Source organism: Nelusetta ayraudi, unplaced genomic scaffold (assembly GCF_046127955.1).
Source record: "Nelusetta ayraudi isolate G7.1 ecotype Tasmania unplaced genomic scaffold, CSIRO-AGI_Nayr_v1 ptg000135l, whole genome shotgun sequence".
Classification (NCBI taxonomy): Eukaryota; Metazoa; Chordata; class Actinopteri; order Tetraodontiformes; family Monacanthidae; genus Nelusetta; species Nelusetta ayraudi.
The window spans coordinates 4,085,014-4,104,486 of NW_027466185.1; the positions used below are offsets into that span (position 1 = coordinate 4,085,014).

Sequence of the window (19,473 nt, forward strand, 5' to 3'; positions counted from 1 at the left end):
AATGTTGTATACTTAACGGGCTCTCAGGTTTATGGAGATGATATATTACAGAGATTTTAAAAAGCTTCCTCGCCACCACCTAGCTGGCTACCTGGGATAAACACATTTATCAGCACAGCCTTTAAGTAACTCACACCTGAAGCACGAAACACTGCACAAGCTGCACATTTTAAGTACACACACATACACATACACACACACACACACACACACACACACACACACACACACACTCATGCACACAGTGAGTTTGTCTTCATGTCTTTTGTGTTTTTCTCTTTTCTTGTGCCAAAGTTGAACACGGTTTTCTTTCATCCGTTCTTTTCTGTTTGAATTCCATTGTTGCCTTCATGGTCATATCACAAATGTCTCATTTCACCACTGAAAGATTTTTGCAATACAAAAATGTTATTTTCTACCTGGAAATTCTACAATCAATAATAATTGTAATGATACTAATTATAAGAGTTGTTTCTTGTATCTGGTACAGTATTTTTATACCAGAGGTGTTTTGGTGTTGTATTGATGTTACAGCAGTATATTGGGAAGGGTTTTGTTGCGTTTCCAGACTGATCTGTGTATAAATCAAACTATGTCTGTCCCACAATGGTTTTATAATTTAAGTGTTGGCTGGCAGTTGAGTTCCAGTTTTTAAATGATTAAAGATTGTAAAACAATAACCATCTCCAAATAGAATTTAATCGATTTATACTCCCTTTCTCTTTTTAGAAGATCAGATACCGTTGACAAACGTAATCATCCAAGACGTTTGCATCAATGTGGTGTGTCACTCTTATGGTGATTTAGGGTAACAGCACTTTTACACCCATGGTCAATAAACATAACAAAAAAACAATAATAAAAACTCAGAGAACAGGAATCTGAACCGTAGATTTGATTTTTTAATTGTCCAGATTAAAACAACCTACAAGGCCTCCACTATACAAGAAACTAAACAGAAGACAGGTAGCTTACCGAAGAAACAGGTTCAAACCAAAACAGGGATTCTTACTCGGACGTAACCAAAAGGCACAAGCATTCAAACTTTTGTAAAACACAATTCAGAGAACACAGACAGCTGGTGGATCTGCTGCAAGGTGACAAGAGGCCATTTTAAGATTGAAAACTGCACAATCTCTGGCTCAGCCAATCAGCTCAAAGGTAGACTGTGCTCCGGTCTCCTTTAGCGTTGCTTTAGTAGTTGAACAGATGTTTGCACAGAAGAGTTTTTTTTGTGTGCAGAAATTGATTTTTCATTATCCAGTGGTATTTTTTTAAAAATACCTTTCCACAGAAACCATTGCTTTGACCCTGCCCTCTCCCTCCTCTCTGGGAAATCATATTAGGATAATAAATTTCTCTGATGATCATTAAAATATCCCAGTCAGCTCTGAAGTTCAGATCCTTGGAGGCATTGTGTGAGTGACAATATCGAGGTTTCTGATTAAACTATGTTGGTCCATGGTGGCCAGTGGAGTGTTGATTGGTTGGCCGAGGACCTCGCACAGCCAGCACGTGTGCAGCCAGTGGCGCATGGTCACACAGTACCATGCACGCTCACACATGCACACACAATACTTGAAGGTCAAACTGACCAAACGCTCTCATTGCATCATGCAGCTCCTCAGGCCAATGTTCCAGCACTTTTGGTACAGCTGCTGTACATAGGGACATTAGCATATGCTACTCAGTGATTGGTTGCCGCTGCAGTGGGACAAATGTTTCATGGAATCATTATAATTTATTACTGTCACTTTATCATGGGTGGTCATTTACAGTATGCTGTTTATTTCTATGTGATCATGCAAGCAGACACAACATGTAGGATATTAGGCCAACACTTTATAAACATTGCATTGGTAGGTGGCCCAATTATGAACTTAAATGGTATTGAATTTAATTTCTGAACCGGATAAAGTGACTACGCTCTGGCCGCTTTAAATGAATGATTGAATTCATGCCACTTGTAGTTTCATAGTGTTTCTGTTTGACCACGATGCATCTAAGTTGGAGACACAGCTGTGGAGGTAAGTGCAACAGTACACACAAAAATAGATTTTTATTCACATTTCACACCATAATTGCATGTTAATTATATTGCAACGTAAAATGCGCCAGGCATTAAGTGGTGGCTTGGCCCTAATTGGTGTGCTGCAGTTTCAGTCCCAACGCTTTTGTGCTGGAAAATGTCCCAGTCCAAACGCATCCTTGCGGGTCATTGAACGCACCCTCTCCTTCAAACCTACAACGGACAGGCTCAGACGTTAAAACATCTCACTCATTTGTATGTGACCATTACAGCACTGTGCAGCATGCAAATAAAGACAAGCACTTGTGCTAAATTTGCACAAAAACACAGATTAACAGAAAATCTGAGCATTGATACCTGTTCTTGTAAAATTGACCTTTATATGTGTAACCATCAGGAAAGGTGTATGTTCCCATGCCGTGGTACTTGTTGTCTTCAAATTCTCCATCATAATGTGCTCCGGAGCGATGCTGCAGCGTTCCTTTGCCATGCAACTGCAAAAGGTTCAAAACAGATTGTCAGGAATAACAGAATAACAATAATAATAATTCAAAAATAAAAATCATAAATAACACACACCTTGTCTTCAAGCCACGCTCCTGTGTACGTGACGCCATTTGCAGAGGTGTGTGTACCCCAACCGGTCCTCATCAGCACCCCGGAAGAAGACACCCTGCACTCCCCCTCTGTGGAAGAGAGATGTTACAATTTAAGATCTGACACACCTAATATTGATTTTAGTTCTAAGAGCACGAGAGGTTATGACTTACCATATATATCCCCGTTTGGAAAAACATAAGAGACCTTCACAGTCTCTCCGGACATGTTTTAATCTTGAGGATGGATGAGTCAGATCATATTTTTCCCCCTAAAGGCCTTTGTTGAATAAGTAGGAATGAATTTTACTTTTGAAGCTGATTAAGCTGTAAAACTAAAGTTAAGTGCAAAGAGTCGACCTGCGACACCCAAAACGCGATTCTTAGCCGCTCACTTTGATGTGGGTTTAAAGTAATCCAGTATTTGTTAACACTCCACAAACTGCTAGAAATCCGTTGGCGTTTAATACGTCACCGCGCACTCCATGCCGCTTTCTTCAGGTATAGCTTAAAAACATAATTAAAAAGAAATGATTTCAGTAATTTTGCCTACATTTTTGCCGTAGCTTCTGAGCCCTGGAGCAGTTTGTATTTTTGTTACCATGGGAACGTAACCCCGACAACGCAGCGTTTTGAGTTGTCATACGTATTTTTTGAATGATTCTATTGACTTGGAAATTTTCTTTTGAATATACACATATAATTTGGAAAGTTTTAACGACGTTTTTCATTTATTAGTTTATTGGGCATTTGTTGGAACGCTGTTGGAATTTTATTGAAATCATATCCGGAAAATCTTCTTGACGTAACAAGTCATTCGGCCGCTGTGATTGGTTGAATTCCTCACCCCTGAGGGGAAAAAAATGTCTTGCGTTAACCGGAAAAGAAACGTTGACCCCAGTCAGTTCAACCGGTGGCGGACGTGCTGGTTGCCGGTATTGTGTCGGCTGTGTTAGGTTTGTACATGTGTCTCAAAATAATAAAGTAAAGTAATGAAAGAAATAACAAAAAACCAATTGTCCCGAAGTTAATACGATTAATAAGCAATTTTTGTCGCTTAATATAACTTGAATTGAACATATTGATATAAATAATAAGAAAGGCGCTAGCTGCTAGGCTAACTTGTGTGTTTGCTAGCAAGCTGTAGCCTCGAGCTTGCACTGCCTCGATATTTTACTCAGAAGCTAAAAGTGAAATCCCGCTGTTTCTCAAGCCGTGAGCCGAACACATTGCCAGCCTACCGTGTGTCGAGACAAGCGGCTAACCAACCATCGTGGTTACGCTGCCAGCCTTGCATGCCTGCTTTGGTTGCATAACTGTAGCCACCAGCGTTGTGTGTCAGCCACCATCTCATTGCTCACACTTGAAGTGAAGTGCCACAGCGAGCTGCCCCACAGCTATATCGGTGGGGCTCAGTGCACTCGCTGCAGTGGCAGTCTACACGAGCTGCTGCCTTCTCTTTGCCACTCGGCCACCAGCAGCTGTCACTGGTGAATCTGAAAACATTGCGCTTTATTTTAGAGAGCACTGCCTAAACTGTTCCTTGAATGTTCTTTTCACAGATATACTTCTGCAATGAAGGGACACTGATTTAAGGTATGTGCATTTTATTTTATTTTTTATTTTTTTTTTATTACAAGTGAGACTGCTTCAACAATGACTCAACAGCAGTGACAATGTTTTCAACAGAGGCATGAGTGCAAGGAGGAAAGGAGGCAAGCCGAACCGAGGAGGGGGCCGATTCAACAAGCCAAGAGGAGGTGGCGGCGGTGGAGGAGGAGGAGGAGGAGGAAGCAGAAAAGGAGGAGCTGCTCACTGGGATGAGGATGATGATGATTTCTCCCTTGAATTTGGACCATCTCCTTCCAACAGGTACACAATACTTTCACGCTATTAGACTATTAATGGAATGTCACTTTACTGTAGTTCTGACTTACTTACCTCGCTGTCCTTTGTATATATTAAAAACATTTATTTAGTATTATATTATAACGTATTGTGCACTATATTACAGGCAAAAAAGACAAATTTGGCCTGGCTAAGGTCTGAAACACCGAAAATTACTTTTGATAAATGTGAGAAATAAATACAAAACAAACAAAAAAATCATGTGACATTGTACTAGGTCATTTTAATATTGGCTCACAAGAATAAAGTTGTATGTGTATGAGGGCAAAATAAATTCCCACTAATAGGTTTCAAGAATTAAGATGTAAGTATTGAAATAATATAGTCATAAGTCTGCTAAAGAATAAAAAATAATAGACTTGGGAGTTTAGTTCTGATATCATCATATGTATCTTTTATTTTTATTCTGTCATGCTGTGGCAGTTTTCGTCTTCCTTTTCTTTTAACCTTTCCTTCATTTTTGCCCCCCCCCCCCCCCCCCCTCGTCTCCTCCTCCAGACATGGCAAAGCGCGAGGCAGAGGTCGTGCGGGTGGAAAGGACGGAGGCCCAGGACGGGGAGGTGGGAGAGATCGAGACAGGGCTGGCAGGGGCAGCGCAAAGAGCAGCAGCAAGCCTCTGCCCAGGTCCCTGGCGAGGACGAGAGCTGCTTGCCCAAAGCCTGCTGACAACCGCAGGGCAGAGGTGAGCTCCATGCCCCTGCAGCGCTTGTTCATGACGAATGAGAACCAAGAACAACTCAGGGAGCTGCTGCGAGACCTGCAGTCGCAGGATTTCGATGAGCCTTATGAGTGAGTACATTAGACTGATGAGACAATTTCCTTTTGTTTCGCACTCACTGTTCCAGGCTTTTTGCACTGTTTCTTTATTATTTATGTTACTCCACTGCTCTCCTTGCTTTCAACGACATGACAGCAACCTTGAACTTCGATTTTTACCTCAGTGAGTCTGGCTCCGAATATTCTGGGGAAGGAGAAAACAAGGAGGAGTTTGACGAACTGGACCATCGTGAAGACGGTCAGTTCTGGTCCACCACCGACGAGCCTGTGGAGCGAGCAGAGACTCCAGACTATGAGCCATATCACTCTGATGACGAGCGGCCCACGCCTCCGCCTGTCATCTCCTTGTTTGCCGTAGGAAAACTCTGCAGGTGATCACCACATTCACATTTTTTTTTTCTCAAAAGTTTTGTTCGATTAATTGAGTGTGTGTGTGTTTGTTTGATCTTGCACAGGTACGGGTTTGACAGGGAGCGTGCCAGGCAGGCTCTGGAGGTGGGCGGCGGGGACTTTGGGGCCACCTTGGAGCAGCTCCTCCAGCAGGTCTTCAGCGAGCGCTACGGCCAGAAAGCCGTCTCGCCGGACGGCCTGAAGGCGGTGCCGCTGGACGAGTGTCTCGCGCAGAGGCAGGAGGAAGCCATGGCGCTGGCCGCCATCTACGGGGATCGCTTCAGCGAGCGCATCGCTAACGCCGTCTGGACGGTGACCCTGGACTTGTCCTTGTTCTCTGGCGGCGTGGCCAGCGCCGGCGGGCCGGCCAGGAGTCGGGGCGGCCAGGAGGCCGCCAACAATCGCAGGGTTTGCCAGTTCTACCTGAAGGGGAAGGGCTGCAGGTACGGAGACAAGTGCAAGTTCAAGCACCAGGCCCCGGCGGGGGACCGATCTGGGGCCGGTTCCCCGGACCCCAACGGCCCGAGCCAGCCGGGCTTCAGCAGCTACGCCCCCCCGGAGTATGTGCTGGAAATCCGTTTCCCCAAAGGGAACCGGTACCCATTCCAGGCGCCACTCATGGGCTTCAGCACCACGGACGAGGCCGTCGGGGCCGCCGGGCGGCTCAGCGTCACCGAGCGGCTCTTTGCGGAAGCGCTGGCCGCCGCCAAGAGCAGCGAGCCCGTCGTCTACACCCTGGTCACCTTGTGCGAGGACGAAGCCACCATGAGCGAGCTGCTGGCCGCCACCCACCACAAATACAGCTCGCCGCCGCCGCTGCTGCCTGCCCCCGCCCTGGCCAAGAGCAAAAGTGCCAAGAGCAGCGCGTCCGAGGAGAGCAGGAGCAGCAGCAGCGGCAGAGGCAGCGCTCAGCAGGCAGCCAGCAGGAGGACGGCCGCACCTCCCAACCAGAGAGCCACAGACAGTGAGTCAGCAGCACTTCTTTTATTGTTATGACGATGATCATTATTATTGTTGTGATTATTAATACTAGTATATATATATATATATATATATGTATATGTATATATATATATATATATACATTTATGTGTACGTATGTATGTATGTATGTATATATTTATGGAAAAACTGTGACTTATAGTCAAGAAAATATGGTAATTGTGTAATGTGTAATGGCCTTATGAAGTACTTGGTATCAGTACTCGGTGAGTATTGAAATGCAAGTACTTGTGTAAAAAAAGTGGTATCAGTGTATCCCTTATTATTATTATTATTATTATTATTATTATTATTATTATCCACTGAGCATATTTTGACTGGAGAATAACGCATCATTTTCTTTAAGTTAAGGAGGTGGCTGAGACGCAGGAGCTCAACAGGGATGAAGAGGACGTGGCCTCCGCCGTCCCGGTGGAGAGCGAAAGCTACGTCAATCTGAGGAAGAGGGCGGTCGGCAAGCACAGCACCAAGGTGGACAACGTGCTGCAAGAAAACGGCAAGCTGTGCCGAGAGTTTGCCAAGAAGCAGGTGGGGGAGGGACTTTGGCCCGTGGCCTTGGCTGAATGCGTCTTCGTGATGACCTCTGACCCCTCTCTGATCTTTGTTTTTGCCACCGTTTTCCACTGTTTTTTCCTCCGATGCAGTCGTCCCGGCGTTTCAGGTCGATGCTGGAGCAGAGGAGGAATCTGCCAGCTTGGCGGGAGAGAGAGAACATCCTGGGCTTGCTGGACCAGTGCCAGGTGCTCGTGGTCAGCGGCATGACAGGGTGAGGAAGAGTGAAGCTGACGTGACCTTTCTTTTCCCTTGACAATTTCTGACAGCTCAGGGTACACAACGGTATTTCGGGCAGTCAAGAAAATGTATCGAAACGCGCATGTTGTGCAAGTGCATCCACGCAAGAGCTGAGACGAGTGGTGCGTGGCTTCATGACGACCCGTGGGTCCCGCACTTATCAATAATAATAATATGACTCCTGCCCACACAACCACGTCAGTTATCACAACCTGCCTCAGCCTGCAACCCGCTGTCATTAAATAGACTAACATGTCTTTGGATAGGGTTTTTATTCATTCAAAAAGCTAATGTAAACAGCCTTAAAAAAACTATGGTCCTAAAACTCGCAAATTTTTCTTCTCCCAGTTTGTTGTTGTTGTTGTTGTTGTGGCGCCGCACAGCGTTTTTAGTGACGTCTGCATCAGGGTACTCGCAGGTTGCGTAACTTAACTCAAGCATTTACCTCGCGTATCATTAGATCCCTGACACCATTTTATAATAACCAGTGTAATAGTATATTCATATAAACAGATTTATTTCCAGCCTGTTAAAAATAAATGCAAGCATTTGTTAAAAATAAATATTTTTGTTAAAAATAAAAAAAAATAAATAATAATAATAAAAAAATAAAAAATAGTTTTGTTTAATTTGATAATGCACAGGTTTTTTGTTTTGTTTGTGGTTAGATTATACCTGTCTGCACTAAAAATGAAAATGAAAATCTGCACTAAAACACAACATCCAAGAAAAACAGCGGTGTCACCAAGAGCACTTTGCCATCAGTGACCTTTGGCTCCTTTAGTGGAGTGGTATGAAAAATGAAGCATTTTTACTTACGGCAACATAATGAAGGTTGATTAAAACATGGCTTCCTTTTTGAAATAAATCTAAACTTCAAACTTTAAAGTTAACTGTAGCTGAGGATGAGTGACTGGACGTGCGGCCTCTCTCCAGGTGCGGTAAGACCACTCAGATCCCGCAGTTCATCCTGGACGCCACGCTGAGCGGTCCGGCCGACAAGGTCGTCAACATCCTCTGCACGCAGCCGCGACGCATCTCCGCCATCTCCGTGGCCCAGAGGGTGGCGCAGGAGCGGGCCGAGCCGCTGGGCAACTCCGTGGGCTACCAGATCCGCCTGGAGAGCGTCAGGGTAACGCAAAACACAGCACCTGGCGCCACTCACTGTGCGGCGGCAGCAGCAGTGGCTGCCGAAGCGAACACTGACGCCTGACATCCTTTGTGAACCCCCCCTTTGTGCCGCCAGTCGTCGGCCACCAGGCTGCTGTACTGCACCACGGGCGTCCTGCTGAGGAGGCTGGAGGGCGACGCCGAGCTCGGCGGGGTCACGCACGTCATCGTGGACGAGGTGCACGAGCGGACCGAAGAAAGGTGAGCCAAGGAGGAAGTTAGGAATTAGGAATGCACCGATACCGACACCAGTATCGGCACTAAGTACGAGTACGCTACTCGTCCTTGTAAAACACGTGCTGATACTGATAATGGTTGTAAATGCACGTGTACACGACAATTTTGGTAAATGTTTTGTTCATAGTGCAGTGAAACTTGTGACAGTCACCCCATGTGGTAGAAAGACATGCTGAGGAGTGTTGTTCAAACAACACAACTTCTGTGGAAAGAAAAATAAAGTATTTCCATAATGTGTATCAAGTACTCAGTATTGGCGAGTACTGAAATGCAAGTACTCGTACTATACTCGTGTAAGCCCTCAGAATATCCCTATTTGTTATAATATTTGTTTTCTTGCAAAAGCGGCACTTGCGCATAATTTTTTTCCTCTGTTTTTTTTCTACGCAGTGACTTCCTGCTGCTGGTGTTGAAAGACCTGACTGTGGCCAGACCTGACCTGAAGATCATCCTCATGAGCGCCACGCTCAACGCAAACCTCTTCTCCGAGTATTTCTATGACTGTCCTGCTGTTCACATACCAGGTCATTTTTTCTAATTTGCCAAACAGTGCACTTTTACACATTCCTCGTTGAAATACCGACCTTGATTTTCTTTGACGGTTTGTCGCTCTTCAGGGCGGACCTTCCCCGTTGACCAGTTTTTCCTTGAAGATGCCATTGCAACAGCAAAGTAAGTATGTCCTCCGTGTGAGCAAAACAGTCTGTCATGTCGATTGCAGAAATACACACTTCTCCTTTGAAGGTCCAGTGTGTCGTATTTGTTTTGATTTATGATTTTTGTATTGGTAAAAACTTCATATACTGCCCATAAATAAATAAATCAACAGTGTATAATCACAGTACAATCAAAGTCATTTGGTTTTCCTACCCCTAGAACGTCATATTTATATCTAAGAATATCCATACATCAAGGGTCTTGCTCTCAGTTAGCTGCCATCTTGCACCGCCATATTTCTAAGGAAGCCTGGTGTGGACAATCCAGCTGCCTACCTGCGCGTTTCGCATTTAGGGTGAACGCTGGTGTCTTCAAATAAACCAACTTGTCTTCAAATAAACCACTTGATGTCGCTGTTTCTTCTTCATAATCTCCAAATATTACACACTGAACCTCTAAGGCAGACAGTCTTGACATTTATTTTTGTATTTTTGGTTCCAGCACTGACTGCTCAGGCTGATTTTGCAGTTTCATTCAAACAGCTGTTTTTTTCTTTCGTTTTCCTCCAGGTACGTCATCGAAGACGGCAGCCCGTACATGCGTTCCGGCAAACAGAATGTGTCTTCCTCGAGCGGGCCGGCGAACAAAGCGCAGCCGAGGAACATGGTGGACGACCTGAGCGACGACATGTGGAACTTCATGTCTTTCTCCAAGAAGGACTTTGTGAAAGACTCGGTCCCGGATCAGCAGCTCAACCTGCAGGAGCTCACCGTCCGATACAAAGGTGGCCGACTGTCAGCATCCTCCTAGTTCTGACCTGTTAGTCGTGCGTTCCTTCCCATCTAAATAAAGTGCTTTTTTTTTTTTTTTTGCTTTTTCACTCTCGCTGTAGATACAAAAAAGTCTGTCCTGAAAACGATTGCCGCAATGGACCTGGACAAGATCAACATGGACCTGGTGGAATGTCTGCTGGAGTGGATCGTAGATGGAAAACACGACTACCCGCCAGGTTCGAACACTGCCGTTTGGATTTCTGATTTCCTCACATTTCAGTGTAGATGTCTGGGTAACCATTATTTTTTATGTTTTTCGTTGATGCAGGTGCAGTGCTCGTGTTCCTGCCAGGCCTGGCTGAGATCAAGATGCTCTACGAGCAGCTCATGTCCAACAGACTGTTCAACAACAGGGGCAGGTCCAGGTCTGTGTCCGGTCCTGTGTCAGTCGTAGTAGAATTTGGCTCTTGAATTATTTACCGTCTTGCAAATTATAAAACTTTTAAAATCTAATTTGAAATCCTTTTTGAAACTGCACACGCTAAAACACTCGTTTTCAGAGCCAACCAATATGGCAACATTGGCTGTCCTGACATTTGAAATAGATTTAGAAAAATGTATTTAAAATTTCAGTAGAGCCGATGTTGCCATATTGGTTTACTCTCGAGTGAAGTTTTAATAGAAAACCTACAGCAGTGCTGTTTAACAGTGTGCTCGTTCAAAAAAAAAGTTACTGTCTGACTTCTGAAATGAATCTGAAATTAAAGCACCTACGTTATGCAAAAAATGTGGGTATTTGTGAAGCCAATATTCCCACTTTAATTTTTAAAAAATGCTGAAATTATTTTGTGTTACAAAAATGAACAACCGCTAACAAAAAAATGCTAACGCCCCCCTCACCCCCCGACCGTCTTGTAGGTGCATGGTGTACCCGCTGCATTCGACCTTGACCAATGAGGAGCAGCAGGCGGTTTTCTGCCGGCCCCCCGAGGGTGTCACCAAGATCATCATCTCCACCAACATCGCCGAGACCTCCGTGACCATCGACGACGTGGTGTACGTCATCGACTCCGGCAAGATGAAGGAAAAGCGGTAAAGCCTAACCTGAAGCCTTAACCTTAACCCGCGTCAACATTGACGTCCTCTCGCGAGCCCGCCGTCCGAACCCGTCTCCTCCCCTCCCTGTTAGGTACGACGCGTCCAAGAGCATGGAGAGCCTGGAGGACTCGTGGGTGTCCCGGGCCAACGCGCTGCAGAGGAAGGGCCGCGCGGGCCGCGTGGCCTCGGGCGTCTGCTTCCACCTCTTCACCAGCCACTGCTTCCAGCACCAGCTGACCGAGCAGCAGCTGCCTGAGATCCAGAGGGTTCCGCTGGAGCAGCTCTGCCTGAGGTAGCCGAAACTGTTCACATCACTTTTTCATTTGTTCTGACGCAATGGGGCGGTGGAGAAGCGTCTTTAACAGCCGGCATGCAAAGAAAAGAAAGAAGTTGTTTCCATAACGGAGGAGAAGCATCTTTACATCCATGACAATAAGATGATGATAACAATAATGTGCAATGAAATATCACTTGTTCCGATGCTCACTCCCTCCGACCCACCCACTCTGTCCTTGCCCTCTCAACCATAATATGATGAAATCGAGCTGGAGAACAATGTGAAAAAGGAGATCAATGATAAACAAAACAACAAGAAAAAAATTATGTAAATAAATAAATATATATAAATAATTAAATAAATAATGAAAATACAAAATTGTACACACACACACCTCTCTCTCTCAATCCCTGCCAACCAGGAGTCTCATGACCCTTCTATCTATAAAATAAATTTCCAACACATATAGGAAATGAGGAACTGCTGATTTCCTCCATTGTCAATGATAATAGCCACAGAAATGGCAAAAAGGTTTGCACTGTGTATGTGTGTGAAATAACCAAAAGAGGAACACCTAATATTCTATGTACAATTTGTGTATGTTCTGGACATAAAACTGGACAAGGCAGATGCACACACGTCATTGAAAGGTGGATAAACGTGAATATTTCCAACGCGACACCAACATTGCCGCTCTCACGGCTGCAGCTGTGCTTGAATTTGAAACCGGTGGTCGGCCGGAACTTCCCGCTCACCCGCCGTCTCCTCTCCGGCCAGAATCAAGATCCTGGACGTGTTCGCCGAGCGCACGCTGGAGTCGGTCTTCTCCCGCCTCATCGAGCCGCCGGCCATGGAGAGCTTGAACGCGGCCAAGCAGCGGCTGCAGGACCTGGGAGCCCTGACGGAGGAGGAGAGGCTGACGCCGCTGGGCTACCACCTGGCCTGCCTGCCGGTGGACGTGCGCATCGGGAAGCTCATGCTGTTCGGCGCCATCTTCCGCTGCCTGGACGCGGCGCTCACCATCGCCGCCAGCCTGGCCTTCAAGTCGCCCTTCGTGAGAGAAGCCGTCCAGGGTGTTAACATGCGTGGGCTTCAGCGGTGGCTGGTAAAGAAGAATATTGACCAGCGTGTGTCTCTTCCTGTGTGTGTGTTGCAGGTGTCTCCCTGGGACAAGCGAGAGGAAGCCAATGAGAAGAAACAGGCCTTTGCTCTGGCCAGCAGTGATCACCTGGCGCTGCTGCAGGCATACAAGGTGCGTTTGGGGTTGAACAGTGTGCAGTGTGATTTCACCTTGTTTTCTGATCGAGGAGGGTCGGCTGCACCTGAAAACAGCCTTTTTATTGTAATCTATGGGATTTGTTTGTGGAGCCTATTAGGGATGCAATGGTAGTTTTCCCACAGTTCAATGTGCATCACAGTTTTTGGTCCATGGTAACGGTACGGTTTCGATATCCATCTTATATATCTATATACAGCTAGTGTGACTAGCAAAGGCAATGTTGTATTGTAAAAATAATTAAAAGCAAGTAAAGATATTTTCACTTTATTAGGATGGGGTGGGCCAAATAATCTATAATGGGATTTTTTTTCTTTCTACAAATGATGAAAGATTTATTTTTAACAGGCTGAGAATAAGTCTGTTTATATAAATATATTTTTACATTCGTTAATATTAGAAAATGGTGTCAGCGAGCTAACATTGGTACGGTAAATGCATCTGTGACGTTAAGCTGCATGCACCCTGACGTTCCGAAAGCGCCGAGCGGCGACAACAACAACAACAACAGACGGAGAAGAAAGATTTGCGAGTTCTAGGACGATAGTTTGAAGGTTTTTTTTTTAAAAGGCTTTTGTAATCTTTGGCTGCTATGTTCTACTGGGTTTGCCCATAAAGAGACCAGTGAGTGAGTGAGATTATTGATAGCCACAGGTCGACCGCTAGTCTCAGCTCTTGCTCTGGGATCTACTTGCACAACATGCGCATTTTGATAAAGTTTTGTGTCTGGCTGAAATAGCGTTGTTTGCCGTTGTGTACCGAGCCGAACAAGGCGTCCCGAACGGTTCAGCAAAATACTGCCTATTGTTGCATGCCTGGAGCCTCTGGGCGTTGCAGAAGTACGGAATGGCACAGCAGAAAATAAATCAACATCTGGAAGAGCCTCACCTAATTAGAAATATTTACATACACATGTGCGTGTATTTGTGCATATCTACAAATGTATGTTTCTTGCATTTGAACAAACTTGTAAACCATTTCTCATCATGAAATATGGCTTTTTGTTTATGCATTCTATTTTGTCCAGCATGTTAATATAAATATAAGTGTGTATGTTTGTGTTTTATTGTTTTCGTTCACATTTGTATATATTCCTGATGGCACTTTGTGTTTAAAGCTATTGTTGCCTTTTGTTTCATATACACTGACAAACTGATGTGTTGGTATAATCCTGAGTATCAGACAGAAATGTGATTTAGCTGAACTCAGGGCTTGGACTCCTCTTCCTCCCATTTTCCCATCTGTTGTCTTGTTTCTGAGTACGTGTCTGTTTTTGGTTTACTTTATGATCTGTTACTCCACCTGCTCCTATTTGTTTTATTTGAAACACATGGAGACAATCAGTCGATGTCGTTGAGGCTGTTTTGGATGGTGGCAGTCCTCACTCTTGCTCTTTTGCAGGGATGGTGCTGCGCTGCGAAGAACGGCCACCAGTCTGGCTTTTCCTACTGCAGAGAGAACTTCCTGTCGTGGCGGGGCCTGCAGGTCAGTCTGTCACTTTTTCCTTTTAGAGCAAACATCATCAAGTCAGAACTCATGAAAAGAAAACACAGACTTGAATCTCGTTTCTCAGTTTGATTTGCCTGCTGCGTTGGAGTCATTCTAGAGGTCCTTCAGCCGGCCCACATTTAGAGGGCCTGTCGAAGATTCAAATCCAAGCCATTCGTCTTTTGAAACATTCCTCTTGTTTTTTGGGGGGTGTTTTTTTTAGGAGATCGCCAGTCTGAAGAGGCAGTTTGCCGAGCTGCTGTCAGACATCGGCTTCATCCGAGAGGGGCTGAGGGCCAGAGTCATCGAGCGAATGTCCTCCAAAGGCACCGATGGGGTTCTGGAGGCCACCGGTCGCGAGGTCTCACACACACACACACACACAGACACACAGACACACACACACACACACACACACACACACACACACACACACACACACACACACACACACACACACACACACACAGACACACACACACACACACACACACACACACACAGGCACAGGCACACACACACACACACACACACACACACACACACACACACACACACACACACACTGCTGTCCATTGTTTTTTTGTTTCTTTTTCCCCCCATTGACAGAAAAGTGTCACATGTTCACTGAAACACCCTCTGTCCTTGCAGGCTAACCTGAACTCGGACAACATCCGGCTGATGTCGGCCATGCTCTGCGCTGCACTCTACCCCAACGTAGTCCAGGTGGGTCTTCGCTTATTCATTCGTCAGTCGGGGAAAAAAACAGGGAGGTCGGCATTAATCGACGAACCCCTCCGCTCACTAGTCTGATTTCTCTTTTTCCCCCTTTTCTTTTTTCCTTTCTTCTCCTCAGGTGCGAGCCCCTCAGGGAAACTACAAGATGACCAGCAAAGGAGCCATGAAGATGCAGCCCAGAGCCAACGAGCTCCGCTTCATGACCAAGAGCGATGGCTGCGTCTTCGTGCATCCCTCGTCCGTCAATTACATGGTGGGACGGCCACGTTTCCAAAGACACACCCCCATACTCTTTCTCTCTGTCTCTCACCCACTCACTCACTCTCTCTCTCTCTCTCTCTCTCTCTCTCTCTCTCTCTCTCTCTCTCTCTCTCTCTCTCTCTCTCTCTCTCTGTCTGTGTGCGAGCAGACACGCCACTACACCAGCCCCTACCTGGTCTACCACGAGAAGGTGAAAACGAGCCGGGTGTTCATCAGGGACTGCAGCATGGTCTCCGTCTACCCGCTGGTGCTGTTTGGAGGCGGCCAGGTCAACATGGAGCTGCACAAGGGCGAGTTCGTCATCTCCCTCGACGACGGGTGGATCCGCTTTGCCGCTGCCTCTCACCAGGTCCAGTACAAACACTTGATGTGGATACACGCTAAGATTAAATTATCTATATATATATATATATATTTTTTGCTAATGACATTTTGTGTGTGTGTGTGTGTGTGTCTGTCTGTCTGTCTGTCTGTCTGTCTGTCTGTCCGATCCAGGTGGCTGAGCTGGTGAAGGAGCTTCGCTGGGAACTGGACCAGCTGCTGGAGGACAAGATCCGCAGCCCCAGCATGGACCTGTGCAGCTGCCCCCGCGGCTCGCGCATCATCCACATGATCGTGCACCTCATCTCCACGCAGTAGCTGCTCCGCCCTGCAGGGGGAGCGTTGACCTCTCCCGCCGCCTCACTGCCACAGAGTGACAACTGAAATCCACTTTGCTTCAGGTTGCAGCGTCACGTCACCAGCCTGCCGCCAGCCACACTCCATCATGTTTACACAAAGCGGGAGCGCTGCCATGTTGCAATAAGTTTGCCTTCTCATGAAAATCGAATTCTATGCAGATATCCAAACATCCAGAAGCTTCTCTGCGGAAGTGGGGGAGAAAAACCACGAGTCTTACTTGAGATTTTTGGCCACAGCATTGTTGCTGTGTATGGAAAATGTAGGAAATTGCTGCACCGCCGCTGATGTTGGTGTCATCTGTACACAGTGTGTTGTATTTTCTGTGGTCCATATTGGATTTTCTTTTTAATCCGCACAGTGGCTGCATCATGGCTGGGATTATTTATTTGTACTGCATCATTGGGAGCTCTGCATGGTCTTCTGCCGTTACACATCCACGGAATGTATTTAAATGATGTCAAGACAGCATTCGCACAAAGGGCTTTTTGTAACCTGGACAATTTCAAGAGGACTGCCAAAGAGTTGTAAAAAGTGGTAATTTCTGCATGAAATATATGACCTATATAGGAAGGCACGGACGTCTGGCTTCTGACTTTCATTCACATCTTTTCCTGCTCTTCAACACTGTGCCATTTACGCAGTCTTGGTTTGAGCTTTGCTGAGTGTTCCGACCCCTGGAAACAGCTCAGACCCAATGGACTCAAACACAAACAATCGAGATGCAAATAAAACCTTTTTTTATTGCAAGGCAACGCAAGTACTGTGACCAACTCAAAATAAAACAAAACCTACCAAAAAAAAACATGACTAAATAATTGCTGGTGGTCCTGATTACTGAGGAGCTACACCTGTTGGAAAAGGAACAGACAGAGTGAGCAGGAGGGAGGGGGGGAAGCATGTAACAGGGACGTGGGTGAGGCCAGGCCTCCTCATTCATGGCTGTCCCGTCTCTTGGGCAACAAGACCTAAACAAACTGGGCAGCTGCGACACAGCTGAAGCACGAGTGCCAACCCCTCAGCAGGTAAGACAACTCAAACATTAAGTAATCATGTCATTTTAAGACTATTTTCAATTGTCATTAAATAATATCCAACTATCTCCGTACCTAATATTACAGATGGGTTAATATATCCAGGACTGGAGCCAAAGACAGTATGGTAAGTTTTTTTTTTCCTTCCCTGCAAGAGTGGTTTAGGTTTTAGACCAAGGGTGGGCAACCTGTTTGACTGGTGGGCCACAGTGGGTTCCACAAATTAACACAGGGGCCTATAAATATGTATGAGGGATAAGTACATAACATCATGTAGCTTTACTGTCAATTGAAGATGAACAAAAGCAAAAGTTCTAACAAAATGTCTTTGAAGCCGCACGGTGTTTAGCTCTTTATTGATATTACTCTGAAAACACTGAAAAAAATGGATGAAATACAGCTATTTTATGGCTTACTTACTATTAATATCGTTTCTTCAAGTTCGGCAGGCCGCATATGGTCCCCGGGCTGTTTTAGGCAAATCAAATGTAAGTTATTATTTCCTGTGTTTTGTTTTTGTCCAGCCAACTAAAACCAGGAAACCAAAGTCCCACAGTGCCAAGCCTGCCAAGAAGACCAGGAAGCAAAAATCACCGTCCAACACGTCTTCTAATGCCAAATCCACCGGAGCAGAGTTGGATATATTGAGCGCAGCTGCCATGGAGAACCTCTACTACATTTCCCACAATGCAATGGACTGTCTGACGTTCAGGGGGTTTGGTTGGCAACACTCACAGAAAACAAAGAAAAAGAGGAAAGGAAGAAAAAAGAAAAAAAAGTAACATTTTGTGTTCTGAAGTACCTTTTTTTCTTTTAGCACCGCCTAGTGGTCATACCCACCGCTGTAAATTGTGGTCAATACTGTCCCCCCCCCCCCAAACCATCCAACTTGACATTGCAAAATTTTGCATTTTAAAATTATGTTTGCCAAGATCATTAGCATGTTTTCACTTTATTTAGAGTTTCTTAATTTACAATTATTTCACAACATCATAAAAAGTTTGGCAGTTCAGTTGTAAGGGAAAAACTAAGAACTTTGAAAAGACATTTTGGTAGACACATGAGCTGATAATGTGAGCATTGTTTTCTAAACTCAATGTAGAGATGACAGCCAATACAAACGTGCATCCTAAGAAAAAGTCAGCCAACAGTCCCATAAAACCTACTGATCCCAACAGCACCTGTTGAATTCAAAATATATTCCAGTTAAATGCATTTTGTGAAAACTATGCCACAATCAAAACTCTTGAAACCTCATGCGAGGAGTAAACTACTGCTGTTCCAGGCACAGTTTATATTCTTATACAAATCTGAAGGACTTGAAACCTTTAACAAAATGCATACTCTTTGCACCACAACTCAAAATAAATGTTTCATTTTTCAAGTCAGTCTCTGAAACTGTTGAATCATAGTCCCATGCTGTTCACTCGGGAGGCTTCTTCTTGGCCTCCACGTCTTTTTTGAAGGCATCAATTTTCTTGGCAATGTTGGGAACCTGGGGAGACAATGACACAAGTCAACTGACAACACACAGGCAACAAACCGTCTTCCATAACACGGCTAGCTAGATCTCTCTGTGTGTGTGTGTGTGTGTGTGTGTGTGTGTGTGTGTGTGTGTGTGTGTGTGTGTGTGTGTAAATGGTTAGCTTTGATAAACCACCAAGACAATATCCTGCTCCATCTTATTTAGCCATAACTTGAGTTGGCCGGTGGAGGGCGCAGTAAGGCATGCGTATGACACCAATAATATCCACTTCCTATTAATTCACTGATTGTCTTCGCATTTGGAATCATTATTGATCAACTTACGTCATAGTTTTGAGCGAGGTACATCCCCACAACATTCCCCAGCGTAAAGCCAGCCTGGTGGGCAAATGAGAAAAATGTCAACTTTAAGCATAGTGGCAAGAGACACGACCTGTCAGCTTCACAAAGGCGTTCTTAAACTTTATACATCAACATCACCTGACTGACACTCATCATAAAAAAACAACATTTCGAAGCAAGCTAATGTGTTAGCGAGGCTACTTTGTCATTTCTTGGTGTCTTCGAAGAGTTTGGCTGTGTCATGTAGGACAGTCGAGATTAAACTCACCAGAAACTGAAGCATTGCTAAGTTGTAAATCCCCTCGACCGCTCCAAAAACAACCCGCTGACTCGAAACGAGGTGAGAACTTAAAGGTTGGTGCGGGCGAGCCAGCCGAGATGCGATACTTTGACGCCAAGCTCGTTCCGTCATCAAGCAGGCGAAAGCGCAAGCGCGAACACGCCAACTGTCGCGATACTTGTAAG

The 19,473-nt window shown here is 45.3% G+C and overlaps 4 protein-coding genes across 5 annotated transcripts; 2 read left to right on the plus strand and 2 right to left on the minus strand.

The window, feature by feature from the left end:
- Positions 1-2,042: 2,042 nt before the first annotated feature.
- On the minus strand, positions 2,043-3,327 carry morn2 (MORN repeat containing 2). Of its 2 annotated transcripts, none has more exons than XM_076051594.1 (4): positions 2,800-3,327; positions 2,609-2,715; positions 2,406-2,523; positions 2,043-2,242 (listed from the first exon to the last, which is right to left on the minus strand). In XM_076051594.1, exons 1-4 carry the CDS (start codon positions 2,852-2,854, stop codon positions 2,160-2,162), a joined length of 363 nt encoding a protein of 120 aa, XP_075907709.1. In that variant the 5' UTR covers positions 2,855-3,327; the 3' UTR covers positions 2,043-2,159. The 2 variants fall into 2 exon arrangements, with proteins under 2 accessions (XP_075907709.1, XP_075907708.1); XM_076051593.1 differs by having other exon boundaries at positions 2,387-2,523.
- Positions 3,328-3,482: 155 nt separating this feature from the next.
- On the plus strand, positions 3,483-16,345 carry dhx57 (DEAH (Asp-Glu-Ala-Asp/His) box polypeptide 57). Its single transcript, XM_076051581.1, has 25 exons — positions 3,483-3,581; positions 4,188-4,221; positions 4,315-4,497; positions 5,032-5,322; positions 5,475-5,681; positions 5,766-6,664; positions 7,049-7,230; positions 7,347-7,468; positions 8,431-8,626; positions 8,741-8,865; positions 9,292-9,425; positions 9,519-9,573; positions 10,128-10,342; positions 10,451-10,567; positions 10,660-10,756; positions 11,250-11,423; positions 11,521-11,721; positions 12,484-12,760; positions 12,863-12,958; positions 14,384-14,467; positions 14,694-14,831; positions 15,122-15,196; positions 15,327-15,461; positions 15,618-15,818; positions 15,965-16,345. Exons 3-25 carry the CDS (start codon positions 4,319-4,321, stop codon positions 16,106-16,108), a joined length of 4,344 nt encoding a protein of 1,447 aa, XP_075907696.1. The 5' UTR covers positions 3,483-3,581; positions 4,188-4,221; positions 4,315-4,318; the 3' UTR covers positions 16,109-16,345.
- A 514-nt stretch (positions 16,346-16,859) lies between these two features.
- Positions 16,860-17,986, plus strand: smkr1 (small lysine rich protein 1). Its single transcript, XM_076051596.1, has one exon. It carries the CDS (start codon positions 17,571-17,573, stop codon positions 17,961-17,963), a length of 393 nt encoding a protein of 130 aa, XP_075907711.1. The 5' UTR covers positions 16,860-17,570; the 3' UTR covers positions 17,964-17,986.
- A 131-nt stretch (positions 17,987-18,117) lies between these two features.
- On the minus strand, positions 18,118-19,435 carry stmp1 (short transmembrane mitochondrial protein 1). Its single transcript, XM_076051597.1, has 3 exons — positions 19,277-19,435; positions 18,991-19,044; positions 18,118-18,676 (listed from the first exon to the last, which is right to left on the minus strand). The coding sequence occupies exons 1-3, from the start codon at positions 19,418-19,420 to the stop codon at positions 18,605-18,607; spliced, it is 270 nt and encodes an 89-aa protein (XP_075907712.1). The 5' UTR covers positions 19,421-19,435; the 3' UTR covers positions 18,118-18,604.
- Positions 19,436-19,473: the final 38 nt, after the last annotated feature.

What these genes read in the sequence shown, in the direction of transcription:
- stmp1 (XM_076051597.1), bottom strand. Translation starts at nt 19,420, where the DNA reads ATGACGGAACGAGCTTGGCGTCAAAGTATCGCATCTCGGCTGGCTCGC. An exon ending in TAGCAATGCTTCAGTTTCTG is followed by an intron (nt 19,045 to 19,276) that starts GTGAGTTTAATC and finishes TTTGCCCACCAG; the next exon opens with GCTGGCTTTACGCTGGGGAA. An exon ending in ACCTCGCTCAAAACTATGAC is followed by an intron (nt 18,677 to 18,990) that starts GTAAGTTGATCA and finishes TTGTCTCCCCAG; the next exon opens with GTTCCCAACATTGCCAAGAA.
- morn2 (XM_076051593.1), bottom strand. Translation starts at nt 2,854, where the DNA reads ATGTCCGGAGAGACTGTGAAGGTCTCTTATGTTTTTCCAAACGGGGAT. An exon ending in TCCAAACGGGGATATATATG is followed by an intron (nt 2,716 to 2,799) that starts GTAAGTCATAAC and finishes TCTCTTCCACAG; the next exon opens with AGGGGGAGTGCAGGGTGTCT. An exon ending in GGTCAATTTTACAAGAACAG is followed by an intron (nt 2,243 to 2,386) that starts GTATCAATGCTC and finishes TGTCCGTTGTAG; the next exon opens with GTTTGAAGGAGAGGGTGCGT.
- dhx57 (XM_076051581.1), top strand. Translation starts at nt 4,319, where the DNA reads ATGAGTGCAAGGAGGAAAGGAGGCAAGCCGAACCGAGGAGGGGGCCGA. An exon ending in CACGAGCGGACCGAAGAAAG is followed by an intron (nt 8,866 to 9,291) that starts GTGAGCCAAGGA and finishes TTTTCTACGCAG; the next exon opens with TGACTTCCTGCTGCTGGTGT. An exon ending in TGTCGTGGCGGGGCCTGCAG is followed by an intron (nt 14,468 to 14,693) that starts GTCAGTCTGTCA and finishes TGTTTTTTTTAG; the next exon opens with GAGATCGCCAGTCTGAAGAG.
- smkr1 (XM_076051596.1), top strand. Translation starts at nt 17,571, where the DNA reads ATGAAATACAGCTATTTTATGGCTTACTTACTATTAATATCGTTTCTT.